The sequence below is a fragment of the Gossypium raimondii genome, chromosome 8 (assembly GCF_025698545.1).
Source record: "Gossypium raimondii isolate GPD5lz chromosome 8, ASM2569854v1, whole genome shotgun sequence".
Taxonomy (NCBI): Eukaryota; Viridiplantae; Streptophyta; class Magnoliopsida; order Malvales; family Malvaceae; genus Gossypium; species Gossypium raimondii.
Genome location: NC_068572.1, coordinates 11,435,763 through 11,462,221, shown reverse-complemented (window position 1 = coordinate 11,462,221; position 26,459 = coordinate 11,435,763). Strand labels below are relative to the sequence as shown.

Below are 26,459 nucleotides of genomic sequence, written 5' to 3'. Positions count from 1 at the left end.
ATCTTGGCACAACAATTCGAGCTGAAACCAGTTATGTTCAAAATGCTTTAGATAGTGGGCCAATTCAGTGAATGCCTACTGAAGATCCTCACTTTCACCTCAGATTGTTTATGGAGGTTAGTGATTCCATCAAATTATATGGACTACCTAAAGATTAAATTTGTTCCCATGTTCACTAAGAGATAGAGCTCGAGCCTGATTGAACTCATTACCAGTAGATTCCATTACCACATAACAAGAGTTAGCAGAACAATTCCTTATGAAATATTTCCCAACTAGAAAGAATGCTAAGTTGCAGAATGAGATCACTACTTTCTAATAGATGTATAATGATTCCTTGTATGAGGTGTGGGAAAGATTTAAAAAATTGTTACAAAAATTCCCTCATCACAGAATTTCGTATTGCATCCAACTAGAGACATTCTACAATGGTTTCAATGCTCACAAGCGGTTGGTAGTAGACATTTCTGCTAATGGTGCTCTCCTTTCTAAGTCTTAAATTGAGGCTTATGAAATCATTGAGAGAATTGCTAGCAATAATTACCAATGGCCAACCAATCGAGCAGATTCAAGACGAGTCGCAGGAGTACATGAAGTGGATGCCCTCACTTCACTTGCAGCTCAGGTATCTTCTATATCCACAATGCTTAAAAAATTTACTACTAATGGGTTTAACAATGTTTCAACTCAATCACCCAATTAATTCAAGAATATAGTCTGTGAATACTGTAGGGAAGGGCACTTGTTCAGAGATTGCCCATCAAACCAGGAATATGTTTATTACATGGGTAACCAAAACCAGAACTGAGGTCGGCAGGGAAAACAATCCAATTTTTATAACCCATCTTGGCGAAACCATCCATTTTTTTTGGAGTGACCAAGAGGCTGGACTTAGTAATGCTTACGCACAACCTAGATCAATCGAACCAACTGGATTTAGCCAACAAGTTCAGAAATCAACTCAAGCTGAACATTCCAATGGCTTAGAAAACCTTTTGAAGGCATACATGGCAAAAAGTGATGCATTAATCCAAAGCCAAATAGCGACATTGAAAAACATGGAAAACTAAATGGACAAGCTTGCAATTGAACTGAGAAACAGACCACAAGGCACTCTGCCTACTGATACGGAGAATCCATGAAATCCAAGGAAGAAGCATTGTAAACCATTGACTCTAAGGAGTGGAAAGATGATAGAGCCCAACACTGTCGAAGTTGAAGAGGAGCCAACTAACGCTCAAGATAAATTGAAACTTCAACCAAGTGTTAAAAATCCAACTTGACCAAAACCAGAATCAATAAAATCTGATAAGGTAACTTTCGACCCAATCATTTATGATAAACTAAAATCTTTATTAGATACAGAAAAACTACCACAGTAGACGAATTACCCAATTCAAGTAAAGAATCCTCCACCACCCTATCTTTAAATATGTCAGAAGCATAAACAAAAAGTCCAGTTCAAGAAGTTCCTAGACGTACTCAAGCAACTTCACATCCACATTCCATTGGTAGAAACTCTTGAGCATGAAGGATATCTTGTCCAAGAAACAGAGACTTGGAAAATTTGATACGATAGCTTTGACAAAAGGAGTGCAGTTCATTTTTGCAAAAAAGACTACCCCCTAAGATGAAGGACCCTTGATGTTTCACCATAACTTGCAACACCGGAGCAACTTATTATGGTAAAGCACTATGTGATTTGGGTACGAGCATCAACTTGATGCCCATGTCCATATTAAGAAAGTTGGGGATAGGTGAAGTTACACCAACTACAATTACGCTTCAGTTAGCAGGTCAATCCTTAGTACATCCAGAAGGAAAAATTGAGGATGTATCGGTACATGTAGACAATTTTATTTTCCCTGTTGACTTTATTGTTTTAGAATTTGAAGCAGATAATGAGGTGACAATCATCCTTGGAAGACCTTTCCTAGCAACTAGAAAGACCTTTATTGATGTGCAGAAGGACCCTTATTCAATTATTTTAAAATCTATATTATTTCCTGACACGATTGATGAGTGCTCTACAGTATCTGAGTTAGAGGATTTAGTTGTAGAATGGGAACTCAATTCTATTGAGGACTGTAACGCATAGGTTTGTGTAAGTGTACACAATCATTATCAAGTAATAAGTAAGTATCGAGTTATCGTCTCCACAAGGATTGTATTTGTGCTAAGTCACTTAATTTGTAAAATTATATTAACAATTTGGTAAATAAAAACACAATATAGTTGAGAAGTGGTGATTAAAATATATTAAACTAAATGCAATGATCCCTAATGCCAATTATCCTAAGTATGCAAACTATATGATTGAAATAGATTTTAGTAAAATTAAACACAATTTGAAACAATTATAACATAAATAAACTAGGATAATTACTTTAATTAAACTCAATTTATTATCAACATGCTTAATAACATTCGGAAAAACATTCCATGGCAACTCGATCTTTCATTAGTTTGGAAACCACATTAGGTCCTTTTGGAATCCTTTACTTAGTAAATATGCATTTTACTGATCCTTAATTACTAAGGGTTTCTTAGCATTCGTGAGGTAACAGGGACGTGTCAGGTTTGAAATAATTTAATCACACAAATCTAAAAACTATGCAGATAACAGAGCTGGGTCAGAGTTGTTATGCAACCTACAATTTAATCGGGTCAGGATCTAAATTGAGCATGCACATTTCAATTATGTGTCCATTAGCCGTCGTCTGGTCAGTATCGCTCAGCTAATTCAGGTGCATTTCAATCACGTATGAATGAAATACAGACTTGATTTTAATTGAAAACATGATCGATTAAGGCACAAACATTATAAGCATGAATCAAATAAATATTATTTAATCAAAGCAATCATCCTAGCTTAAATAAAATTAAGCTAACATTTTTGTCAACAAGAATAAAGAACACATAGCAAACATCTTTATATTAAATTAAAGAAAAGAAATATTAAACCCAATTCAGAGTGGCAGTCACCTAAGACTCTGACTCACAAGGCTCCTTCGTTCCTTTGCTTTGCTCCTTTGCTGATGGCTCTCCAAGGTGGTCGACCAAGGGTTCTTTAAGAGGCTTAATTGCTAAAATCTCTATGAAGAGATGATGTTGGGCGTGGGAGTGGAAAAGGCTAAGAGAATTTGGAGAAAAGAGAGAATGATGCTTGAGGGATGATGAATGAAGGAATGAGAGGGTCTTACTTATAGGTGAGTAGAGAGAGATAGTTTGCTAAAAATAGGAGTTTCCATCTTTTGAAGCATCTTCCATGGGTGGCTGGGCATAACTTTAGTAAGTTGAGTTGATTTTTCCTTGATTTTTGGTCAATTTGAGTGCCACAACAACTCAGGACCGAGACTTGGTCAAGTGCAAATCTTCAGGTAAATCCCTAATTTCTTCAACTCTTAAAGGACCTTGTGCAATTAAACCAAAATATGGTTTATGGATAGCCATGTACAGCCGAATTTTGGGTTGACTTGGTCTCCAATTTAGACGATTTTGTAATCCAGCAAAGCTATTAGACTTGTCCAAAATAAATCAACAAGTTAGAGGACCAAAGAATTAAATTTATCCAATTTAATTAATTAATTAAAACCCAAATTATTAATGAAATATTTTAAAATAAATTATTAAATATAATTTTATATTTTATTATTTAATTTAATCATGCATGACCCACTTTATGTCTTAAAAATATAATATATTCAAATTAATATAAAATAAGCCATTTATTGCATGAAAACTATATAATAAAGCATAAAATCACATTTTAATAATTTCTTTGTCCTAATTTCATATTTTCACATATTTCATTAATTTATTAAAAAATACTTAGTTTTAACAATAGATTTAAGTAAAAGGTGATAAATTACATAGGAAAAATCTTATATATTTTTCTGTTTACAAGGACCCATTGGAACAACTCTTAATGTCAAACCCCTCAAGTGATGATGATGAGGAGGAATATCTAGCTTTGTTAGAAGCTAACTTAAGGGGATTTAATCCGCAATCCCACTTTCAATCATTAGAATTGGAGAACCGAGATTATGTTGAATAAAAAGCTTCAATCGAGGAGCCACCTAAATTAGAACTTAAGGCACTTCCTTCACACTTAAAATACGTTTATTTAGGTGATGTTTCTACTTTACCTTTGATTATTTTAGTAGAGTTAACTAAAGAGCAAGATGAGAAACTCATTCTAGTGTTGAAATAATTTAAAAAGAGTATTGGATGGACCATAGTCGATATTCATGGTATTAGTCCATCCGTGTGCATGCACAAAATGCTTTTAGAGGATGGTGAAAAGGAATGATTGATGGACAACAGAGACTAAACCCCATTATGAAGGATGTGGTGAAAAAAATTATTAAGTGGTTAGATGTGAGTATAATTTACCCTATCTCAGGCAGTTCATGGGTAAGTTCGATCCAGTGCGTGTCAAAGAAAAGAGACATTATGATCATGGAAAACAAAAACAATGAGTTAATACCGACTAGAATAGTTACGGGGTGTAGAATTTGCATAGATTATAGTAAGTTGAACAAGGCGACTCGAAAATACCACTTTCCTTTCGTTCTTGAATCAAATGTTGGATAGACTCGCAGGGTGATACTATTATTACTTTCTAGATGGATACCCAGGGTACAACCAAATCACAGTAGCATCAGAGGATCAACACAAAACAATATTCATATGCCCGTACAATACATTTTCCTTTAGACGTAAGCCTTTTGGTTTATGTAATGTTTTTGCTACATTTCTAAGATGTACGATGACAATCTTTATTGACATGGTGGAAAAGTATTTGGAAGTTTTTATGGATGATTTTTTAATGTTTGGAGAAATTTACAATGATTTTTTAGCTAATCTAGCCAAGGTATTGAGGCGGTGTGAAGAAACAAATCTTGTACTCAATTGGGAAAAGTGTCACTTCATGGTACGAGAAGGTATTGTTTTGGGGCACTGAATAACGAGACAATGGGTCGAGGAAGATAAAGCAAAGGTAGATGTTATTAAGAAACTCTCATCTCCAACATCTGTAAAGGGTGTTAGGAGCATTTTTGGACATGCTAGATTCTATCGAAGATTCATCAAAGACTTCTCCAAAATTGCTAAACCCTTATGCAAATTATTGGAGAATGACACAACATTCAACTTTGATGAAGAATGCTTGGAAGCTTTTAATGATTTCAAGAATTGATTGGCCTTGGCACCAATTATTGTCACACCTAATTGGGAATTACTACTTGAATTAATGTGTGACGCAAGTGACTTTACGGTAAGAGTTGTAATGGGCCAGCGAAGGAATGAAATTTTTCATCCCATCTACTACACAAATTGGGCTTTGATGGGAGCTCAACTAAATTATACGGTAATGGAAAAAGAGTTACTTGCTATTGTATCTGATTTTGAAAAGTTTCGATCTTATCTTGTAGGTACCAAACTGTCTGCCTATACGGATCATTCGTCAATCAAATACTTACTTGCCAAGAAAGATAACAAGCCGAGATTGATCCGATGGGTACTTCTACTTCAAGATTTCAATCTAGAACTTCAAGATAAAAAAAGGTAGAAAATCAAGTAGCAGATCACTTATCCAAATTAGAGCCACAAGAAGGAACTTTTCCTCTTATACCCATTCAGGAAACATTTCCAGACGAGCCCATACTAAAGGTAAATCATGTCCATAACACCCACGAGTTTGCTGATTTTACTAACTATTTATATTGTGGTTTGATGCCTCTTGGTAAGACATATCAGTAAAGAAAAAATATTCTCCATGATGTGAAGTTCTATTTTTGAGAGGAGCCATACTTGTTCAAAAAATACGGAGATCAAATGATCAGGAGATGTGTGATAGAAAATGAGGTACATGAAATTTTATATCATTGCCAAATAGCTCTAAGTGGAGGACACTTCGAAGGATCAGATACCATAGCTAAAGCATTACAATCAACATTCTTTTGGCCTACTCTATTCAAAGATACATATGCCTACGTGAAAAGTTGTGATCGATGCCAGAGGAGTGGAAGCATAACTAGCAAAAATGAGATGCCACGAACTAACATCATTGAGGTAGAATTATTTGATGTTTGGGTATTGACTTTCTTGGTCATTTTCCTCCTTCTTTAGGTCACAGGTACATTCTATTAACCGTAGATTATGTATCTAAGTGGGTTGAGGCCGAGGCAACCCGACGAACAATGCCAAGGTAGTAATGAAGTTTTTACAGAAACATATGTTCACAAGGTTTGGAACTCTTAAGGTTATCATCAGTGATGAGGGGTCTCACTTTGTGAACAAATGGTTGCTTGATAAACATGGAGTGAAGGACAAGACTGCCACATCTTACCATCCCTAAACAAATTGGCAAGCTGAATTGGTGAATAAACAAATAAAAAGTATATTTGAGAAGGTAGTTTGTCCAAACCGACATTACTGGTCCAAAAGAATGGGTGATGTTTTATAGGCTTACAAGACAACATACAAAACACCCTTAGAGATGTCTCCCTATGGGTTGGTTTTTATGAAAGCCTGTCATTTGGCATTGGAGTTAGAATATGAAACTTATTGGGCTCTCTAGTAGCTGAACTTGGATATCAAGCTTGCTAAAGAGGAATGAATGATTCAGCTTAATGAGTTAGAAGAATTCTGAGTATTCTCGTATGAAAATGCAAAATTGTTCAAGGAGAGATTGAAAAGATGGCATGCCAAGCACATTTGATTTCGAGAATTTGAAGCAGGTCAATAAGTTTTGTTGTTCAATTCAAGATTAAATTTCTTTCTAGGTAAGTTAAAATCTCGTTAGTCCGGTCCATTTACTATTCATCAAGTCTTCCCATATGGGGTTATTGAACTTCATGGTAAGAAAGGTAATTTCAAAGTCAATGCTCAACGTTTGAAACATTATCAGGCGGATAAAATTGAGCGAAATAAAACCTCGCTCATTTTATCAGATTTATAACTTTTCATTCTTATTTTCAAATAAATGACTTAGGTTATATTTTCTAGATTAATATATTAAAATAAATTCTAACTAGGAGATTGGAATTTAAGCGAGACCGCTTGTGAACCCTCCAACCTTTCCTGGGAATTAATTTTAACATAATTTTCCGAGAAAATATTTTCTAAGTGGAAAAATAAATTTTAATTGCCGAATAAAAGGGACAATTTTGGTCCAAGTATTAGTTTTTTGTTTCCTTTTCAAATTATTTTTCCAGTATAAGTACTTAATTGAATTGTTTTTAATAATTAGCTGTTTTTTTGTAAATATTTTAAACAGCTAAAACAATTTTTTTTATTTTTAATAAATAAGATAATAAAAAATAGAATATTAATATATTAGATATTATATATTATATGTTAGTTGTTATGAACTTTGTATAGCATTAGGAGTAGTAATATTTTAATAATAATTTAAGCTTATTTTTATTAGAGTTTGTTTTAACTTTTACCTCACAATTACTTTAAATACCACCACCTCTCCTCCCTATTCAAATCACCTACAAACCGTCGGCCTCACCCTTTTTCCCCTCTCCACTACTACATATCATCTACCCAAACCCCTCAACCATCGATGACCCTAGCTGCTAACACCTTGCGTTGCACGTCCCTTGTTGCCAGCAACAGCAGTAGCCGCACGCTCTTGCTCCCCTTGTACCAAGTCGTCGCACCTCCTTTGCGGCACCATTGCCGGAACCCTGCAAGCCACCATTCGGCCATCTACTATCAGCAACAAAGTCATCGCACCTTCTATGTCCACCGCCCAAATTGTCGTTAGTCACCCTCCAACCTTAAGCAAACGCCATTTGCTTCACCTTCATATTATTTTCTTGAGTTCTTATTGATTTTTATAAAGTTGGTAAGAAATTTTTATTCCAAAAATTTTAATTTAATTTGATTATATAACTTTTTGATTTTACACAAATTGTTGATATTAAATTCTAATTGAATTTTTGGAAAATTATTACTTGTTTCCATCTTATGTGATGTTCAAGTTGAATAATGCCTCGTTAAAAAATTCATGTCGTTGTCCAAGACGAAGAATCAAAGAATAAATTCCATTCTGAAGACGCTAAGACGAGATATGAGAGCATCTTTAAGAAAAAAATGCTTCCAGAGAAAGGTTTTACTTTGGGAAGAAGTAACTATACTGATTACATAGCGAGCAGTCAACAAGTTGTTGAAGCTCTAAAGTGGGAAGTGTTTTGTGAAAAAAGGCCAAATTCAGACGACAAGTTAGTTTGAGAATTTTATGTGAATTTGATCTCAAGTGTTTTGACAGTAGTTTTCATCTGAGGAATTAAGGTACCCCTAAACCCGAGTTCCATTAATGAATTTTATGATTTACCTAATTTCGAAGACGACAAATATTCTTCCTTAATAGAAAATATTAAGGTGGAGAAATTGTAAGAAATCCTACAAGAACTCACAGTTTCCGGTTCTAAATGGATTGTGTCGAAGCATGAGACTTATACTTGTCGCAGAGAATACTTGACCCCATTAGCGAAGGTATGGTTTTATTTTGTTTGATTTAGTCTTATGCCTATCTCACATGGGACTACAATTTCAGTAGAATGAATGGTCTTGCTATACTCAATTATGACAGCAAAGACCATTAATGTGAGAAAAATCATTCCAAAAGAAATTCAAAATTGTACCACAAGACATTCTGGTCCAACCTATTTCCCTTTTATGATCACAGTGTTATGCTTGAAAGCTAGTATTCGTGCAAATGTAAAGAAGACAGGGCAAAATTTAGGTACAATCACCGATTGAGACCTTGTCCGAGTGGTAGGAAATTCATTTCTTCAATAGCAAGCTGAATCAAACAATGACACTGAGAAGAGGATATTCCTATAGAACCAGAACTAGCATAGCTAATCGAAATTCCTGACTTGGCAGAATAGACTGAACCAGTTTTCGAACCTGACATGGCTACCCCAACGTTTAGAACTCATTCACCTAGCCCAAATCTTCGAGATGAGCTGTCAAAGTTGACGAACTTACTACAACATATGTAGTAGCAGCAACAAGCTTATTAGAAACAAGGTGATTCAAGCAAAATATGGGTCAGATTTAGACGGGTTTGCAAATAAATGAAAAGGAGGGGATCTAGGGTGTTCAGTCGGTTAACCACCCGAAATAACATTAACCGAATTAACCGACCTTTTAAAATTTTTAACCGTTAACCGGATCGAAATTTTTTCGGTTAATTCGGTCGGTTAACCGAATTAACCGAAAATTATATGTTTTTTATTTTTGGTTAAAATTAACGCATTTAACCGAATTACCCGAATTAACCGAATTAACCGAATTGAATCACTACATAATTAAAAACATTAAATAAGTCTTTGAATCACTAACATTACATAAGTCTTGAAATTAACACATAATTAAAATGTAAGTCTTTAATATTCTCCATTTGTATCCATTTTCTCTCCAAAAGATCTCCATTTGCATTAAACCTACAAAAAAAAACATGTGCAAAATTTAGCATATAATATAAATATACGCATTTAAAAAAATCAAATAATATAAATAAACGAATAGATTATAAGTTAACAAGAATAAAAAATTTATTTTTATTTATTAAATTATTTGTAATTTTTATGATTGGGTTGGGTAATTGGGTTGGGTTGGATACTTGGGTTTGGATTGGGTTTAGGTGAATAATGGGCCTATTTATATATTATAATTTTATTTATTAATTTTTTCGGTTAAACCGAAAAAATTTGGTTAACCGACCGGTTTCGAACCTAATTAACCGTTAACCGAAAAATTAAAAAATAATTAACCGACCCCCGACCGAAAAAATTTGTTTAACCGACCGATTAACCTAATTCGGTTGGTTAACCATATTTTTTCTGTTTTACCCGAATTTTGCACACCCCTAGGGGGATCTTATCTTTACTTTAATTTTTTTAGGATATTTTTAGTTTTAAGTTCTTTTAGGATATTTCTATTTCTCACATAATAAAACAAGAGGTTGAAATCATTAATAAAATCGAATAGTTTGCAAAATAAGAAGTGTGGCAATAGATATGTACATGTCTAGGATTGGATCTGTCTAGGAAAAGTTTGGTACTTAAGCAGTCAAACTTAACTCACTTCCTTTTCTTGGGATCCTACTTGATGTACAATATCTATTCACTTCTATATTTTCTTTCCTTCTATATATCGTTTTTAACAATGGGGACATTGTTCATCTTAAGTAGGGAGACCAAAAATTGAAAGTGTTTTTTTCAGAATTCATTTTTCCTATCCAATTATGATTAAGTTGTATTTTGCTCAAAATTTTGATTTTTTGTTAATTATGCTAAACTTTAGTATAAATAAAGTTCTATTAACTCAATATTTGCTATGTTAGCTAAAATATGACATAAATGTTACTCTTAATAAAGTATGTAAATTCAAACCATGAGATTTCAAATTTCTTAGAAAAGCTAAACATGCATGAAAGTTTAAGTCTCTAGAATTGACTTAGTAATTTCTTGAGGCGAAATCTTAGGATGTAAGGAATTTTGAAAATGATTTCAGAAAACTTTGTTTGGACTGTTTGAGCCTTTCAAGCCAACCTTAATGAATAATTATCCTTTGAAACCTAACTTTAAGACTATATGGTATGATTTCCTTTGAACTTTACAATGATAAGTCATACATTCTCTCATATATCTTTAAATTCTCCCAAACACTAGACTCAGTCTATCTAGAATATTCTTTGAAAATAAGTTTGGCGGAGTTGAAAAGAAATATCAAATCTTTAAAAAATGTTATAGTACATATAGTAATATGCTCACGTGTTAAACAAAAAAGCATATGTACTAAAAAATAGATGTACAAGGAGCATGAATACTCCAATGCAAAATTAGTTGGTGAATTTTGAGCTATTTATTCCAAAGGTCCGATGCAAGCTGAGTCTAGGGTTTTAGCTTAAAATTATTTATCTTTTACCTACCTTAGCCAAGCCATGTTATAGCCTATTTAAAAGACCTATTGATTCAGATTTCTGTGATGACTACATTAGTGGAGAGAAATTGCTAAACTCAATTTATGAATGCATAATTAAACTTAAGGATTGTAGTTTAGTCTTAAATGAGGAAATAAAAGTTAATTGGTAAGCATTTATATCTTTATTGAGAAAGCATTTAGTCTATTCTTTCTATCATGATAATAATTGAGAATAATTCGAACAATGTGTATACTTAAGTTGCATAATTTTAAATTTTTTCTTCTTGAGCATAATTACACTAAAATCATAATTGTGGGAAGAAGTTATTCTTGAAGAAATTTTTCAAAAGTGATTTTCTTAAACTTCTTTTGCAATTTGTGCATTACTTGGGACGAGTAATGAATTAAGTTTGGGGGCGTGTAAACACAAAAAAATATAGACTTTTTCAACACCTTTTGAGCACTAATTCATGCAAGTTCTAAGTAATTTTTGTCTAATTTTATAATTTTATTATAAAATAATTAATTTTAACTCAATTATTGAAACATTGTTAATTTTAATTATTTTTATAATAAATTTGCAAAATTTGGGTTATTTTTTGGCAATTTTACACAAAAGGTGAAAATTCAGCTCGGCAATCACCTTGAAAGAATAATTGACGAGGCACCTTGGGAGCTTAAAATGAGGAATTAAAAGTTATGGAATATTTGAATTTATGCTTTTGGACTCTCGTGAATCAGTTGGTCCAATTAATTTTTTATTGACGAAATACAGACAGCATGAAGTAGAGAAAGTGGCTTGAATTGAGCAAATAAATAGAGAGGATGGACAAGCCTAAGAGAGTAGCCAAAACCGTCGCATCTTGCATACCACATCAGCTAAATTTAGCTGATTTTAAAACTTAAAAAATATCCCTTAAACTCTCCTTAATTGCCATTCAAACCCCTCTCATTTTCATGCAATTAATTTCTAGCCATAAGCTAAAAATAGCAAGTTTGTTCAAACACTCCTCCCACCTAGCATGGTCAGCCAAATGAAGGGGGATTCCATGCTATTTTTAGCTAAATTGAGCTACTAAATTCAAGTATAAATAGCCCCTTTCACTTCCTCATTCAACACACCTCTCATCTTTCATTCATCTCTGTTCCACTTCTCTATTCACTTTCATCTTCCCATTTCGTGTCTTCCTTCCTTTTGTTGATTTCCCCTCTTGAAAAAGAGCTAGCATGCCCCTTGGAGCAATATCAATCAACCATTCGTAAAGGCTTTTGATTGGTAGAACGAGTAGAGAAGAAGAGGAGTGTATTAGTCTAGCTTCGGAAAATCACCGAGATTTCTTTTCGAGTTGCATTCTCTTATTCTTTTTAGTTTATTTTGTGATCATGAATATGAATACTTGTTATATTGATGTTCCTAATTTAATTCAAGTGACTTAAATATCATTCGTGTTAGATTAATTGCATTCTGTCCACTTAATTTATTAAAATCATGTTTGTGTTGTTATAGGCCTTGATAATTTGTTCAATTAAATAAAATCATACCTATGTTTCACTTGCATTATAATTGTACGGTAACAAATGATTTAATTATCAATCGGAATAAAATTATAATTAATTGACACAATATTTAATTGGTGTATGTTTAATCTTCTAAGGTAGTGAATGTTAAATTTAGCATATATATTAAACAATGTAAATGTCTTGCATAACTTATAAGATTGTTGTGATTTTAATATAGGAATATATTTAATTCACTCTGTCTTATACTTGCTTATGAAAATTGATTGATTAATCTAGCATAGAAATATGTTTGAAATATTGATTAATTTAATAAGCTTGTGTGTTAACAAAATAACAAGTTGCCATGAAATTATTCGTAACAGTATGAACATAGTTTTAATAAAATTATTCGTAATAGTATGAACATAGTTTTAATAAATCTAAGTTAAAGAATAAAATTGATCTAACACATTTATGTCATATTGATTAAAACCATTTTTAGAAATCGTGCATTTGGAATTTTATTGTCTTAGTTAATCACTTAGTTAGTTTTTAGTTTTTTATCACCTTTTCCAAATTAACATATTTTTTTTCACCAAATTGTTTAGTTTTACATTTAATAAAGATTCGCTTGAACAGTGCCTGTGGGTACGATAACTCGACATTCTTGTCACTTTTTTACTTGATACAATTGTGTACACTTGTACATTTTCATCGTTCCAAAGAGGCGATTGAGTAATAACTAGCATACATGATAGAGTCTAAGTGGCTACTAATATGATTTTATAGTACGACAATTCATAAAAAGATGAGTTTCCAAGAAAATTAAATATTCTACTCTAAGGACTAAAGTGAAAGAAATGTAAAACTAGAGAGACTATCCAAAAAAAAACTAATGGGGGTTGGTTGACTTCGATGTGGTTCACCAAATCTTGGACTAGGGACATAAATCGCGTAAATTACCATGTGACTTCATTTTATCTTTCGATCTCAACTTTACTGACTTAGACAAATTAGGTCCGATTTATCTTCCGATCTCGCCAGTTAACCTGGGACTAACGAACGAGTGTGCGACAAGATTACCTTCCAGTCTCACTTTATCTTAACATTCCTTTAGGGTCATCATATCTAAGTTCTTAGTATTCAAATTAGTCCAATTTGTTATGGTTTAGTCCTTTGTCCAATAGATGTTAGTTTACCCACATCTCCATCAACCAACTTCCTTAAAGGTTTAGCTACACATGCTCAAAGTGAAGAAAATAAACATAAATATGGAAAACAAGACAGCCATAAAAATAAAGCTTGAGAAAAATATAAAAGTTGAGATTTTTATGAAAGAAAACTTAAATAGCATGAAACCAAAAGCATTTAACAGAGAAATTTAAGGCAAGAAACATAAAAAGAACAAGCTTTAATAGATTAACAACAAAATAAACTGAAATACATTAAACTAAAGCTTAAAGAGTCTTGAAAGCTAGGTAGAGGGACTGGAAATGTAAATAAACCTTAGCTACAGTGTTAACTAAATTAACTATCACTAAGAACAACAAGAACAAGAAGTAAATGAAAAAAATAAACTTTAATCTAAGGTAGAAGAAGAGAAAAATAAAAACCCTAGAAAAGTGCAAAGAAAAACTAAAGAAAAACTAAAGAAAACCTAGAGAAAACTAAACCTAAAACTAAGCTAATGTGTGTCTCTCTCCTTCTTAGCAATTTTTGGTTGTTTTGAAGTGTATTCTAATGACTTTTCAATGCCAAAATAGCCTAGAAGAGGTTATCACAATATCTCGGGCAGTATTAAAACTTGGGGTCTTTATTGCGAGGTGGATATCGCAAAACCAAAAGGGGATATTGCCATACCACTGAAGGGAATCCTCGATCTTCGACACTGTCAAAGGTATCGCAATCCCAATGGTTGGATATCATGATACCCTTACCCTATGTGTCGTTCTCGCTTGTTTTCAACAACCAATACTTCACTACAGCACTCAAACACACGTTTGGCCTCCAAATGAAACTATTGGCTAATTTGGGTAAAAAAATAGTTAAAAACGATATATTTTCACTTATTATCCGAATATATGAAAATAACAAAAATAATGAAAAACTATGCTAAAAACTCTATTTTTCTTGAGAAAAAACCTTTTTTAGTGCGTCGAAAAAGCCTAATTTGCCACATAAATTTGTGGCAGATCAGTATCGCATTGAGGTCCCGCGCACCCGGTTGGTTTACAGCCCGTAGTCTCTCTAACATTTCATGGAATCGATGTTGGACAAGCTCGTACCCTATCAATGACAATCAACAAAGTATTCAAGAAAAGTGAACCAAAACGTATATGTCAAATTATTTTATAGGAAACTAATTCTATGCACAACGTACCCATGTTAATGACATGTTGTTGCTTCGCATCTTTACGGTATCAACCCATGTAGTTAGACACTATGTGACGCAAACAATACCTATGGTGTGCACGATCCCATAGGCTTAAACGTCGTTCGAAAGCGGACTGCATTCTGGGTGCCCTTGTCGAAAATGATGCACACATCATGTTGCGGCACAACATGCCTTCTCAGATTAGTTAAGAAGAAATCTTAGTCATCACTAGATATTTTCGAAGTTATTACAAAATTTATTGACATGATTCTTCGGTTACCATCCTGTGCAACAACTATTAACAACTTATGCTTGTATCTACAGAACATGAATGCGCCATCAATTTGGACAAGTGGTTTACAGTACCAGAATGCAGTTACACATTACTTGAAAGTCTGAAAAAACCTATGGAAAACTCTTTTTTCCAGTGACCAAGCGATTACCGTAATGCGCAGGCTCCTTTTGCAGCTTGGTTACGGAACCTAGTACATACTGCTCCAGTACCTTACACCATTGCCACAATTCATTGTAGGATTTCTCCTACCCATTGTGCATATTCTCCAACGCATTCTATTTTGCCAACCATGCCTTGTGGTAGTGTAATACCCAAATTTTGACCGGCCCGAGCCCAAGTATTAACCAAAATATAAAAATATATATATAAATAATAATAAATGTCCAGTTTCTTTACAAAGTCAACCCAAAACAAAATTATTTTAGCCCATTTAAATTACCCAACACCAGATCCAAATATTAAAACCCCAACCCAAAATCAAATTCGGCCCAACCTGGCCCAAAGCATTCCCTAAACCCCAAAACCCTAGCCTTCAGCAACCAGCTAGCCGCCGCTTTCCCTCGGCCTCACGTGCCCCACGAGCCACGCCTCCGCACACCTCCGTACAGCCTTCACACACTGCCATCGCTCCCATACGTGCCACATCCCCTGACGGTGCACTCCGTACCTGCAAGAGACAAACAAACGAACAACACAAGGACAACGCAGCATAAAGAAACAAAAAGAAAAGAAAATAGAAAAAATGACAGATTTTGTTTTTCTATTATTTTGTTTTTTCAATATATAGAACGATTGTAATAGAGCAAAAGGAGGCATTCTGTATCAAAAACAAAATCAATACAAAAGAAAAGGTTTTTCCTTTTTTCCTTTTTTTCGACTCGGCTCTTTTTCCGATTGATTTTATTTTTTTCTCTATTTTGATATTAAAGATATATGCAAGCATATATATAGAAGAAAAAAGAAAAAGAATGAGGGGAGGTTATACCTTTATTTCGTCGTCGTCAAATCCTTGCTCACTGCGCCTTGATCGGAGTTTGGGCAAAGGATTTAAAACAATAAATCGGCAGAGTTTCTTTCTTCTCCGATTTATTCTTTTCCGTTTCTTTATTCAGAAATTATTTACTAAAATGTAGAGGGAAATAAAGAGAGAAAAACGAACGTACCTGGTAGCCGAGTTCTTGCTCTCTCCGCAGTCATCGGAGTTGAAGCAAGGTTCGAGGGCTCCTGGACGACGAGTCGACAGAACAGCGCAGAGGTCGATCGATTCTCTTCAGTTTTTTTAAGAACGAAATGGAGCTAATGCTTTAGGGTTTGGTTTAAAAGAAGTGGAAGAAACGTCGCCGTTTTATACCAATCTGATGGTTTCAAAACAGCATCATATGACGCTAGTATCCGTGCGGTGACCCGACCCGAGGGAAGGATCCGCGCTTTTTGGGTCTGATGGCCCATTTGCGCAATCAGCCCTATTTTGTTTTGTATTGTTCTAATTCGATTTTCTGCAGTTTTTCGATTTATATTGTATAGTTTATTCTGGTTTTAATTTGGTGCATGGCCAAACGGCGGCATTTTCATTATGTGAATATTGGACTCTTGAACTTATGTGTTTAATTGATGTATTAGTCCTTATACTTTGGATTGATTGTAAGTTTAATCTTTTAGATGCTATAATTTCGATTTAATTATCATTTTTATTTCTTATTGATCATGATATTCCATTTATTTTTATAAGCATTATTGATCCCTATGGTGAATAAAGAAAGATTCCATTTACACTTAGTATTTTTATATATAGTATGAGGTAAAATTAGTTTTAGTATTTATTTTAATATGTTTATTTATAATAAATTTTAAATAGTAGGATTAATATTGTTTCCAAATGTTTTTGTAATCTTAAGATACTGATATATTGTTATTTTAAATTATTACTAACATATTTTGAGTTTATCATACATTGTTTTAAAATTTTTCCTTTTATTTCCAAACTCTATATCATCATATGTTTCATCATCTATTTTATCTAAATCATATCATTTTAACTAAGCATTTAGGATTTCAAAATGTCGGATCCTAACCTACCGAATGTGACATTCTGTTATCTTGATTTTAAAATAAAGGCAATGTTTGACGTTTAAGAATTTCGAGAAATCGAAACCTAACTTACTGGATTTTGATTTCTCGTTTGACTTAAATAACCAAACAACCTTCTCAAAATGCATAAATTTTAAATTTAAAAACTAAAAAGACATACTTAATTTTGACGATTGAATTGTTGCACCCTAACTCACTGAGTGTGGCAATTTATTTCTTCAAAATAAGTACATCTCATTATTCAACTTGGTTTATTCAAAACTTCAAAGGATCGTATTTCAAAATCTTTTTAATTTTTTGACCTTAAGACATTAAACAATCAATTTGGTACCAATTTTGGGCGTTACGAGGGTGCTAACCCATTCTCGTACGTAATCGACTCCCGAACTTATTTTCTCAAATTTCGCAGACCAAAAATCATTTTTAATGGTGAACCGGTCACACCTCAATAAAAGATCGGTGGCGACTCCCATTTTATTTTCAAAGTTGATCCCCGTTTTTTTCAAATCCAAAAATGGTTTCGACAGGTAGGACACGGTGTAATTGAACTTGTTGCGGATGCGTACGATCAAAATAGGGACCAGAATCTTAGGATTCGCTTTGACCATGTGTAATATAAAATTAGATATCATATCCAAATCCAATTTCAGATTATCATTTGACATGCCTAAAAAATAATAAATTGGGTCAAGATAGGTAGTAGAATGTCGGGGAAAAATGTCAAAATTTGAGTCGTTGTTGGTAACCATAGTACATATCAATTACAACACATGTATGTGACGTGGTAAACATCTAGATCGTCTAGAATGATGACTTCTTCCTCACAGATGCCATGATTTTCCATGGACATTCTGTTGTAAGCATTGCACAGTTTGCCTTATATTTCTTATACCAAGAGCATGTAACAATGAAGTTGACGCCAAGTTGTATGTTATACCACTTAACAACAACTACAAAAACATATTTAGAGTCAAACTTCATCCCAACCTCTAAATGGCCAAAATTTCTTAACAAAGACGCATGCTCTAGTCTTCTGTGAGGAAACCTCCCTCAGCAACAAGATCAAGAGTTCGCATGTGTTGTGAAGGTTGGTAAGTCGTGAAACCTGGGTCATCCCATCAAGCAATGTTTACAGCTTCACTATTAGATCCATCGTCCTCAGGTTCAGTAAGAATAGGATCTAATACTAAAATTACCGCAACTTCTGCACTATCGGCCCCGTCTCCTCTATTGGTTCAGTATCTGTTTCTTCATCCTCTTCAACTTCTTCGTTCTCTTCTCCTTTTCTGTTATCAACCTCGATTTCAAATCCAAGGTTGGATGTGCCCTCATTGGTCAAGGTTGTCAAGAGTAGATCATATGTTCTTGTAAACCCGCAGCCAACCCTAAAACCACTTATGTTTGACCCACCATAGTAACTTGATTGTGTGCCTGTCTGAGTGTTGCTAGTGTTCAAAATTGGCGTGCTGAAATTAAAACCAAAGGCACTAACAGAATATTGTGTGGGTGTGTTGTAGGCCCGGTGATCAAATACCCTCAACTGTCCCCCACCCAGTGATCGAGAGGCGAAACCAATGAATGCCTCGCCATTGTTGATGATTTTAATGGGTCTTGGTATGAGCTTTGTAGCAATGATGCCATTCCATCGCACAACTGTGTAGTGGGACTTTCAACTTCTTTATAGGACGTGTGATTTGGTGGATAGGGTGTTTGTGAGCTTAAGCCTTCTTCATCCTCCTCGACGAAGTCAACATACACCTTTAGCACAAAATTCTAACTAGAGCAATAGGATTTGATCACCTGCCTCAGATCGTTGTCCCGTTTGATCTCAAAAATGGTATATCTAGCAGATTCCAATGATGAAAGATATCTACATTTGAGGCTCGAAATTCTTCTCCAGATCCCCACTTTGCACCTAATCCTTGTCCGAAGCTTTTTTAACGTTATGGTTCGGTTGAATGCCAGATTCAGATTGCACTAATACAAAACTGGGGCTTATCTCGGTCTCACAAATTTGACCATTGTAATGGATAAGAGGTCTGACTCGTCTGCTTATCTTTAATGAAATAGTCTATTCCACATGTTTAAAATCAAGAAAATATAAAAAAATAGTACTTATCACCCTAAACCCTAACCAACATGTAAATTAACAAATTACATTTGCTTCGAGAATAGTGTATGGACGAAACTCAACTTTTAACAACAACATCGATTACTTATTGTGCCAAGTATCCTTCAGATCAACAATCTGCTTCAAATGTCTGTATCTAAAATCAAAGCATGTTGAGTTCTTTCTATAGAGCTTTTTTATGAGGGATAAAACGCACCCCTCAAAGGTATGGGGAGGGTAAAAAGGGATTTTTTTTTCTTGAGAATCTGGGTTGCAGGGGCTCAAAGGCAAAGGCAAAAGTAATAGAGTTGGTTGGGGGTTGAAATGGCAAGAGAGAAAACACTCTGGGGTTGCAGGGAGCGTTTCTTTTCTTGCCATTTCAACCTCTAACCACCTCTATTGCTTTTGCCTCTGAGCCCCTGCAACCCGGGATTCTCGGGATAAAAAAATCCCTTTTTACCCGGCCCATGCCCTATATAAATGCATATTCCTATCCCCTTAATTTAGTAAACAAGTTTTTTTTCTTTTTCCTTGTATGTTGATTTTTTCAGGGTTTAAAGATTTATTTCTCTATCGCTTTGAGGGAGACATAGTCATAGTTTTAAGTTGTGTTTGAAATCATAGTGATGTCATGGAGCTCAATGACCTACAAATTTCACTTGCTATGTGAGTATGGCACCATCACTTAAAAATTGGGATCGTTTTGCAACTCAAGGTCCAAGTTAGCAGTGATTATACCGTATCAGGTTGAAGTGTAACTAGGGCTTCATGTTTACAAAGGTTATGCTGTTAAATGATGGAGCATAATTGGGGCCCTAATTGATGGTGGTTATGCATGCATGACAACCAATTTGTCAGATGAGCATCCTTTATAAAACCTACACGGAAGTGCGAAGAAGAAAAACAGAGGGGCCTTCCAATATAATCAAGTATTTGTGATGTCCATGTCCATCAAAGACAATGACCCTGTTAGTAAAACTTATTACGCCCCAAATATGTCACATAATATAATAACGAGATTACTGTCTTTGGTGGACATGGATAAAACGAAATACTTAATTATACTAAAAGACCACTGCGTTTTTCTTCCTCGTACTTCTATTTGGGTTTTATAAACCGTCCTCCTTTGACGAGGAAAAATTGTTTATCGTGCCTACATAACAACTTTCAACTGGGACCTCATTTATGCTCCATCCTTTGATAGCATAACCTTTGTAAACTTGAAGCCCTAGTTACACTTCAACCCCAGACCGTATAATCATCATCAACTGGGACCTTGAGTTGCAACGTGATCCAACTTCCCAGGTGATGGCTTCATACTCACATGGAAGATGAAATTTGTAGGTTACCCAACTCCATAGTACCACCGTAATTTCAAGCATTCCTTAAAACTATGACCATGTCTATCCCAAACATGGATAAAAATAAATCTACAAACTTCTAATTTTCAACTGCAAGAAAATAGGACATTTTTTTTGGGTAAGTGACAACGTGTCACGTAGGACACATTTTCTTTTCTCTCTCCAAAAACAACATAGATCGGTAAATTTGTAAAATTTCAGCATAGTTTCTTAAATAATTTTTTTAACATATTCTTATAAATTAACCTATAATCATAATGTGTGGTTAATTTATTTAAAAAAAAACACATGACTACTTAATTTTGCTAGTATAATTAAAAAGATCCATTAGAATAATAATATTTAAAAAATAATATGCATAAAAAACTTTAATAAAAATTAATACAAAAATTATATCATTTTTCTCATGTTGGTATTTAATTTTTTTAATAAAAGTAGTATTTTAATTATCAATTTCATTTCATTTTACCCAAAACGCGATATCATCCAATAAAAACAAGACACCTCGCATATTTTTATGCATGCCATACACTTATTGGGTAAAATGAGACGAAATTGATAAGTTAGTAGCACTTTTGACAAAAAAAAGTACCTAAATGAGAAAAACGCTATAATTTGAGGGTTAATTTTATAGTTAAGCTAAAAATAGGTTAAAATATACTCCAAATCTTCGTACTCTTTATACATTTATAATTTAGTCTTACTTTTATTCCTAAGGATGTAGTCCTATTTTTAAAATTTAAATTTCAAGTCCAATTATTAACTATGTTAAAATGTTTCTATTAAATTCATTGGTTCGACATTTTGAAATAAAAAAATCACTTGATAAACATGTAATAAAAATGAAATTATAGTCAATTTGGAATTTATAGAAAATTTTTAATGTATTAACAAATAAAATTGCATTTTTAAAAATAAAAGTAAAGGATTAAATTTCAAATGTAGAAAAAGTAGAGGAATTTGAAACCTATTTTAACCAACAAAAATAAATACTATACTTGGACAAAAAGTTGTAATCATACGATACTACTATAAAAAAGCGCCGAGCCTTTACCGTACAGTATTTGAGAGAGAAAAAGAGAGCGAATAAACAAAGCTCCATTGAAGTGGAAGAATCTCTCTCTCTCTCCTTCTTCCTCCTTATTTTTTTTCTTTAGCAAAGTTCCACACTCGATCGAGCTCTCTCCGGTCAGTCTAGAACATTCTCAGATTCTCCGTACAACCTTCATTTATTTTCTTGTAAAGTCGGTAAGATACTACTGTACAGAATCCTCCAACAGGAAGGAAACCAGTTTTGATGGAGTTGTACGGTCAAAACCCGGCGCGGAATGGATCTTTTTCGGGTCATCAGCTCGAATGGATTCCCGCTGGTCCCGAAACTGGCGGCCTTGAAGGTACTTTTGTTTTTTTCAATATTTATTTTCCTGTTTTCTTCACACATTGTAACGACGTCACTTACTGTTTGGAGTTTTAGGTTTTTCTTTTTTATATAATGTGGAGAGTGAGTTACAGTTTTCCTTAGTATTTTCTTTGGTATAATGCAGAATCCATGTGGCAGTTATCGTTGAGGGGCACCGGATCGTACCCGGAACGGCCCGGGGTACCTGACTGTGTTTACTATATGCGAACCGGATTCTGTGGATACGGTAATAGGTGCCGTTATAATCATCCTCGTAACCGTGCCGCGGTAAATTTCTCCTTATCATTTTCTTCGAAAAGTGGGGCTTTATTTTGTTAGCTATGTTTGATTCTGCATTTAACTGATATTGATTGATTAATGTGAAATGGAATAAACAATATATATTTATGTTGTCGGATTACACTGTTAATGGTGACAGTGGAGGTGTAAGTAAATGAACTTACTATACTTTCAAGATCAACTATGGATGCGCAAAATGCTGTAGGTAGTAGGAGCATGTATCGTGGTACATTTTGATGCTTCCATAATAGTAGCAGTAATTGAAGCATATATTTGTTTCTTCTAGCTCTTAGGAGCTCTGATGAGCATGATTCGTAGTGTAATATTTACCTCAATAGAAACTGGACCTGCAATTTAGAAGTTTGCTTGACATCCTATGTTCTGGATCTCTGATTTAAATGGCTCTAACTTAAGTCTATGTCTATTTCTTCAGCATCGTTCCAAGCACTGTAATTTGACTGTAATTTGGTTGGCATGTCTTACACTCTAATTCATGCCAAACTCTTTGATTTTGGTATAATCGATAGATGGTCTTTGTTTCCAAAAATTTTGTTTAATTTGTGGGCAAGTGAAGCAAATAGCGGGGAGATTTCACCTTGGAATTGTGTTTCATAGGACTCATCTCAAGTTAAAAGTAAACCTTCTTATAGATAGGATGGTGTAAGAGAATTTAAAGTTTACTTATGTCTTCTCGTTATTTGTGGTTTAGAACTGAGATAAGATTTTTCCTGTACTATGTCTTAAGCCTCTTTTGAGTGTTCAGTCATTCTTGGTTATGATGCCATTTAGGTTGAGGCTGCTGTAAGAGCTACAGGGGAGTACCCTGAACGACCTGGGGAACCTGCATGTCAGGTAAAGGAATAATTTCGTTTTATGTGATAATGCAAAATTGTTTTTATCTATCCCTTTTGCTAATTAATGCCAGAATGAAAATTTTTTCTCTTCTTTAAGTTGCCCATTTTTTAATTGTTTTTGGCGCATGCAGTTTTATTTAAAAACTGGAACCTGTAAATTTGGTGCCTCCTGTAAATTCCACCATCCAAAACACGGAGGTGGATCCTTTGGCCATGTTCCGTTGAATATATACGGATACCCATTACGACCGGTTTGGATGATCTCCTTTCTTGTTTCCTTCCTCCTTTATTTGTATTTATCTGTTTAAGGAATTCTTAAAACATCCAGACACCAATCTCATCTGCATCCATTAACAGGGTGAGAAAGAATGCTCCTACTATTTGAAAACAGGGCAGTGCAAATTTGGTGTTACTTGTAAATTCCATCATCCTCAACCAGCTGGCACATCAATGCCAGCATCTGCACCTCAATTTTATCAGCCGGTGCAGTCTCCTTCAGTCCCTCTACCTGAACAGTATGGGGGGGCACCCACCAGTGTGAGAGTGGCGAGGCCTCCATTATTACCTGGTTCATATGTTCAAGGGGCTTATGGTCCTGTACTGTTTTCCCCTGGAGTGGTTCCTATTCCTGGTTGGAGTCACTACTCGGTAGGATGATTAGCATAATTGCATTAAGATAATACCAAAATTATATGGATTCATAAAGTTGTTTTTGGCTTGCTTGGTGCAGGCACCCGTAAGCCCGGCACTCTCCCCTGGTGCACAACCTGCTGTTGGAGCAACTTCTCTCTATGGACTAACACAGTTATCTTCTTCAGCACCTTCACTTGCAGGACCTTATTCTTCCTTGCCCTCTTCTACTGGTCCTTCAAGCAGTAACCAGAAGGAACAAACATTTCCAGAGAGACCTGGTGAACGTGAATGCCAATACTATTTGAGGACCGGCAACTGTAAATTTGGATCTTCTTGTAGGTATCATCATCCTAGAGACAAGGTTGTGCAACAAACAAATTGCATCCTCAGCCCAATGGGACTTCCTTTACGTCCGGTATGTGAATATTTCAATCTCTTATCTTTATTTTATCACTGTATACTTACTGTCCAAGTGGACATTCTGTTGTGATAATTACTGTTGTTTTAGAATAGGATTTCATAGAGATCTTTCTTGGCTTCAAGAACTTTCATTGTAAAGTAAGTTTTTTTAGGTTAATATGTTTCTAGTACCTTTGAAATTGCCTTTGGCTTCCCTATGTCCAAAATTATGCATCTTAATTTATCTGCTATATAGTTTGAAGTTTTTGTTGGGGAAAGAAAGAAACTGCTGCCTTTTGGCCCCATCTTTCTTCCATAATGGAGCATGCTTTTTCTTTGTTTGTCTGTTCAACTTTAGCATTGCTGTCTTGAACTGTTAGTTTATTGCCCTTGCTATTTTGTTAAGTCAAGATGTAGTGTCTATGCTAACACATGATACATAGTTTTTAAAAATCGACTTAATTTGATTGTCATTTCCTGTAAACAGGGGGTGCAGCCTTGTGCTTTCTACTTGCAGAATGGGCACTGCAAGTTTGGTTCTACTTGCAAATTTGATCATCCAATAGGAACAATGAGATATAGTCCGTCAGCGTCATCTCTCATTGATATTCCAGTTGCACCCTATCCAGTTGGGTCTTTGCTGGCTACATTAGCCCCTTCTTCCTCTTCTTCTGAATTACTGCCTGAGATGATTTCAAGGTCCAAGAAGGACTCCTATCTGAGCAGAATTTCTTCTTCTGCAAGCACAGCTAGTAGTTCAGTTGGTTTGATTTTTTCACAGACTGGATCTGTTCACTTTTCTGATTTTCAGCTTTCAAGTCAGAGTTTAAGCAGTAGCAGAAGTACAATACAGGGTGCTGAGGTTCACTCAAATTGATGTAACATGCTAGAGCAGTTTTTCATTGTCTTGCAGATGTTGCTTCACCAACCTTGATATGTTTTGTGTTAATAGATCTCAGTAAATTATAGTCAGCTGCGGAACATTACATTTCTCAGCAGCAAGGGTTATCTACCAATCTGCCTTACCTCACAATAGAACTGATTGTATTTTATCCCTACCTTGCCTTTTTGATACCATCAATATTATTGGCAATAAGCTTTTGTAGCAAACAGAGTATGAAGGGCTAATCTACCTTCCAAATAATCACAACAGAGAGCGCCATTATATCAGGTTAGCCTGTGATTCTCCTTTCAACTTGCTGTTTGTATGCTTATCAATCTTCAACGAAGGAATGAAGAGGATTTCCACCTTGTATGACAAATGTTATTAGTTCATTTTGTCCCTGCTGTTTATTTCCGCTCCTTTCCCCCTAATTTTTTATTCTGTTTAGGCCACTTCAGTGAATATGAGGAGAAATTTGCAGTTTGCTATTGCTCTGTTTATCGTTTGATATTAGATGATAGAGTTAAAAGGTGTTCTATTGCCACATTTCTCGGCCACAAGTTGTAAAAGCTTTGGAAGGCTTGAGGGGGACACATTTTTATTGCAACTTCTAAGAAAGAGAAATGCATGATCTTTGAGGGGTCCAACTTATTTATGTATGAATACAATGGAAACCTGTGAATTATTTATTTATTTATAACTACTTATACGAACCATAGTCGAACCTCATGGATCATGTCATTGATGATTGGTTTGCTATAGATTCAGGCAATCTATTGAACTTTGCACGTCAATACCAATTCCCCTCATGCCCTGCTTAGTTTTCGCACTGGTTAGTTTATGGCTGATAGTTTTGACTATTTGTCCTTTATATTTGTTGGAAAGGGTTTAAGAAATTGCCTACAGACCATTTCATGGGAACAAAGCTTTGGGTGGTGTAAGTAGTAAGGCGCCAAAGCTTTAATTAGCACGCTTATTTTTCAGCTAAAATCAGTAAAACTACTGTACAGGTCCCTATACTATAATGCGGAGTGCATTTTGGCCTATATACCAGTAGAGTGATTGTTTTCTTTGTGACAGTTGAAGAAAAACTGTTTACTTGACAAAGCTTCATGTTTTAGGAGAGACACTTTGGCTAGTTGATAGGGTTGATTAGTGGGGTTTAAATTGTTTGAAAGTAAACAAGGCAATTGAGTAACAACACACTTGCAAGCTTCAATTGAAAATACCTCATGCAGTCGACACAGCGACTTCCGGAAGGGCTATAAGGAAACCTTTGGATGGCCGAAGTCTTATTCACTTCATAGGTCAGC

The 26,459-nt window shown here is 34.6% G+C and overlaps 1 protein-coding gene and 1 non-coding gene across 2 annotated transcripts; one reads left to right on the top strand and one right to left on the bottom strand.

Annotated features, from left to right (window-relative positions):
* Positions 1-290: 290 nt before the first annotated feature.
* Positions 291-397, bottom strand: LOC128032273 (small nucleolar RNA R71). Its single transcript, XR_008188401.1, has one exon. It is a non-coding gene; the product is annotated as a small nucleolar RNA R71 (small nucleolar RNA).
* Positions 398-21,734: 21,337 nt separating this feature from the next.
* LOC105790794 (zinc finger CCCH domain-containing protein 32) lies at positions 21,735-25,634 on the top strand. The gene is made up of 7 exons (XM_012618548.2): positions 21,735-22,072; positions 22,223-22,365; positions 23,167-23,229; positions 23,363-23,482; positions 23,589-23,879; positions 23,962-24,279; positions 24,751-25,634. Exons 1-7 carry the CDS (start codon positions 21,976-21,978, stop codon positions 25,138-25,140), a joined length of 1,422 nt encoding a protein of 473 aa, XP_012474002.1. The 5' UTR covers positions 21,735-21,975; the 3' UTR covers positions 25,141-25,634.
* Positions 25,635-26,459: the final 825 nt, after the last annotated feature.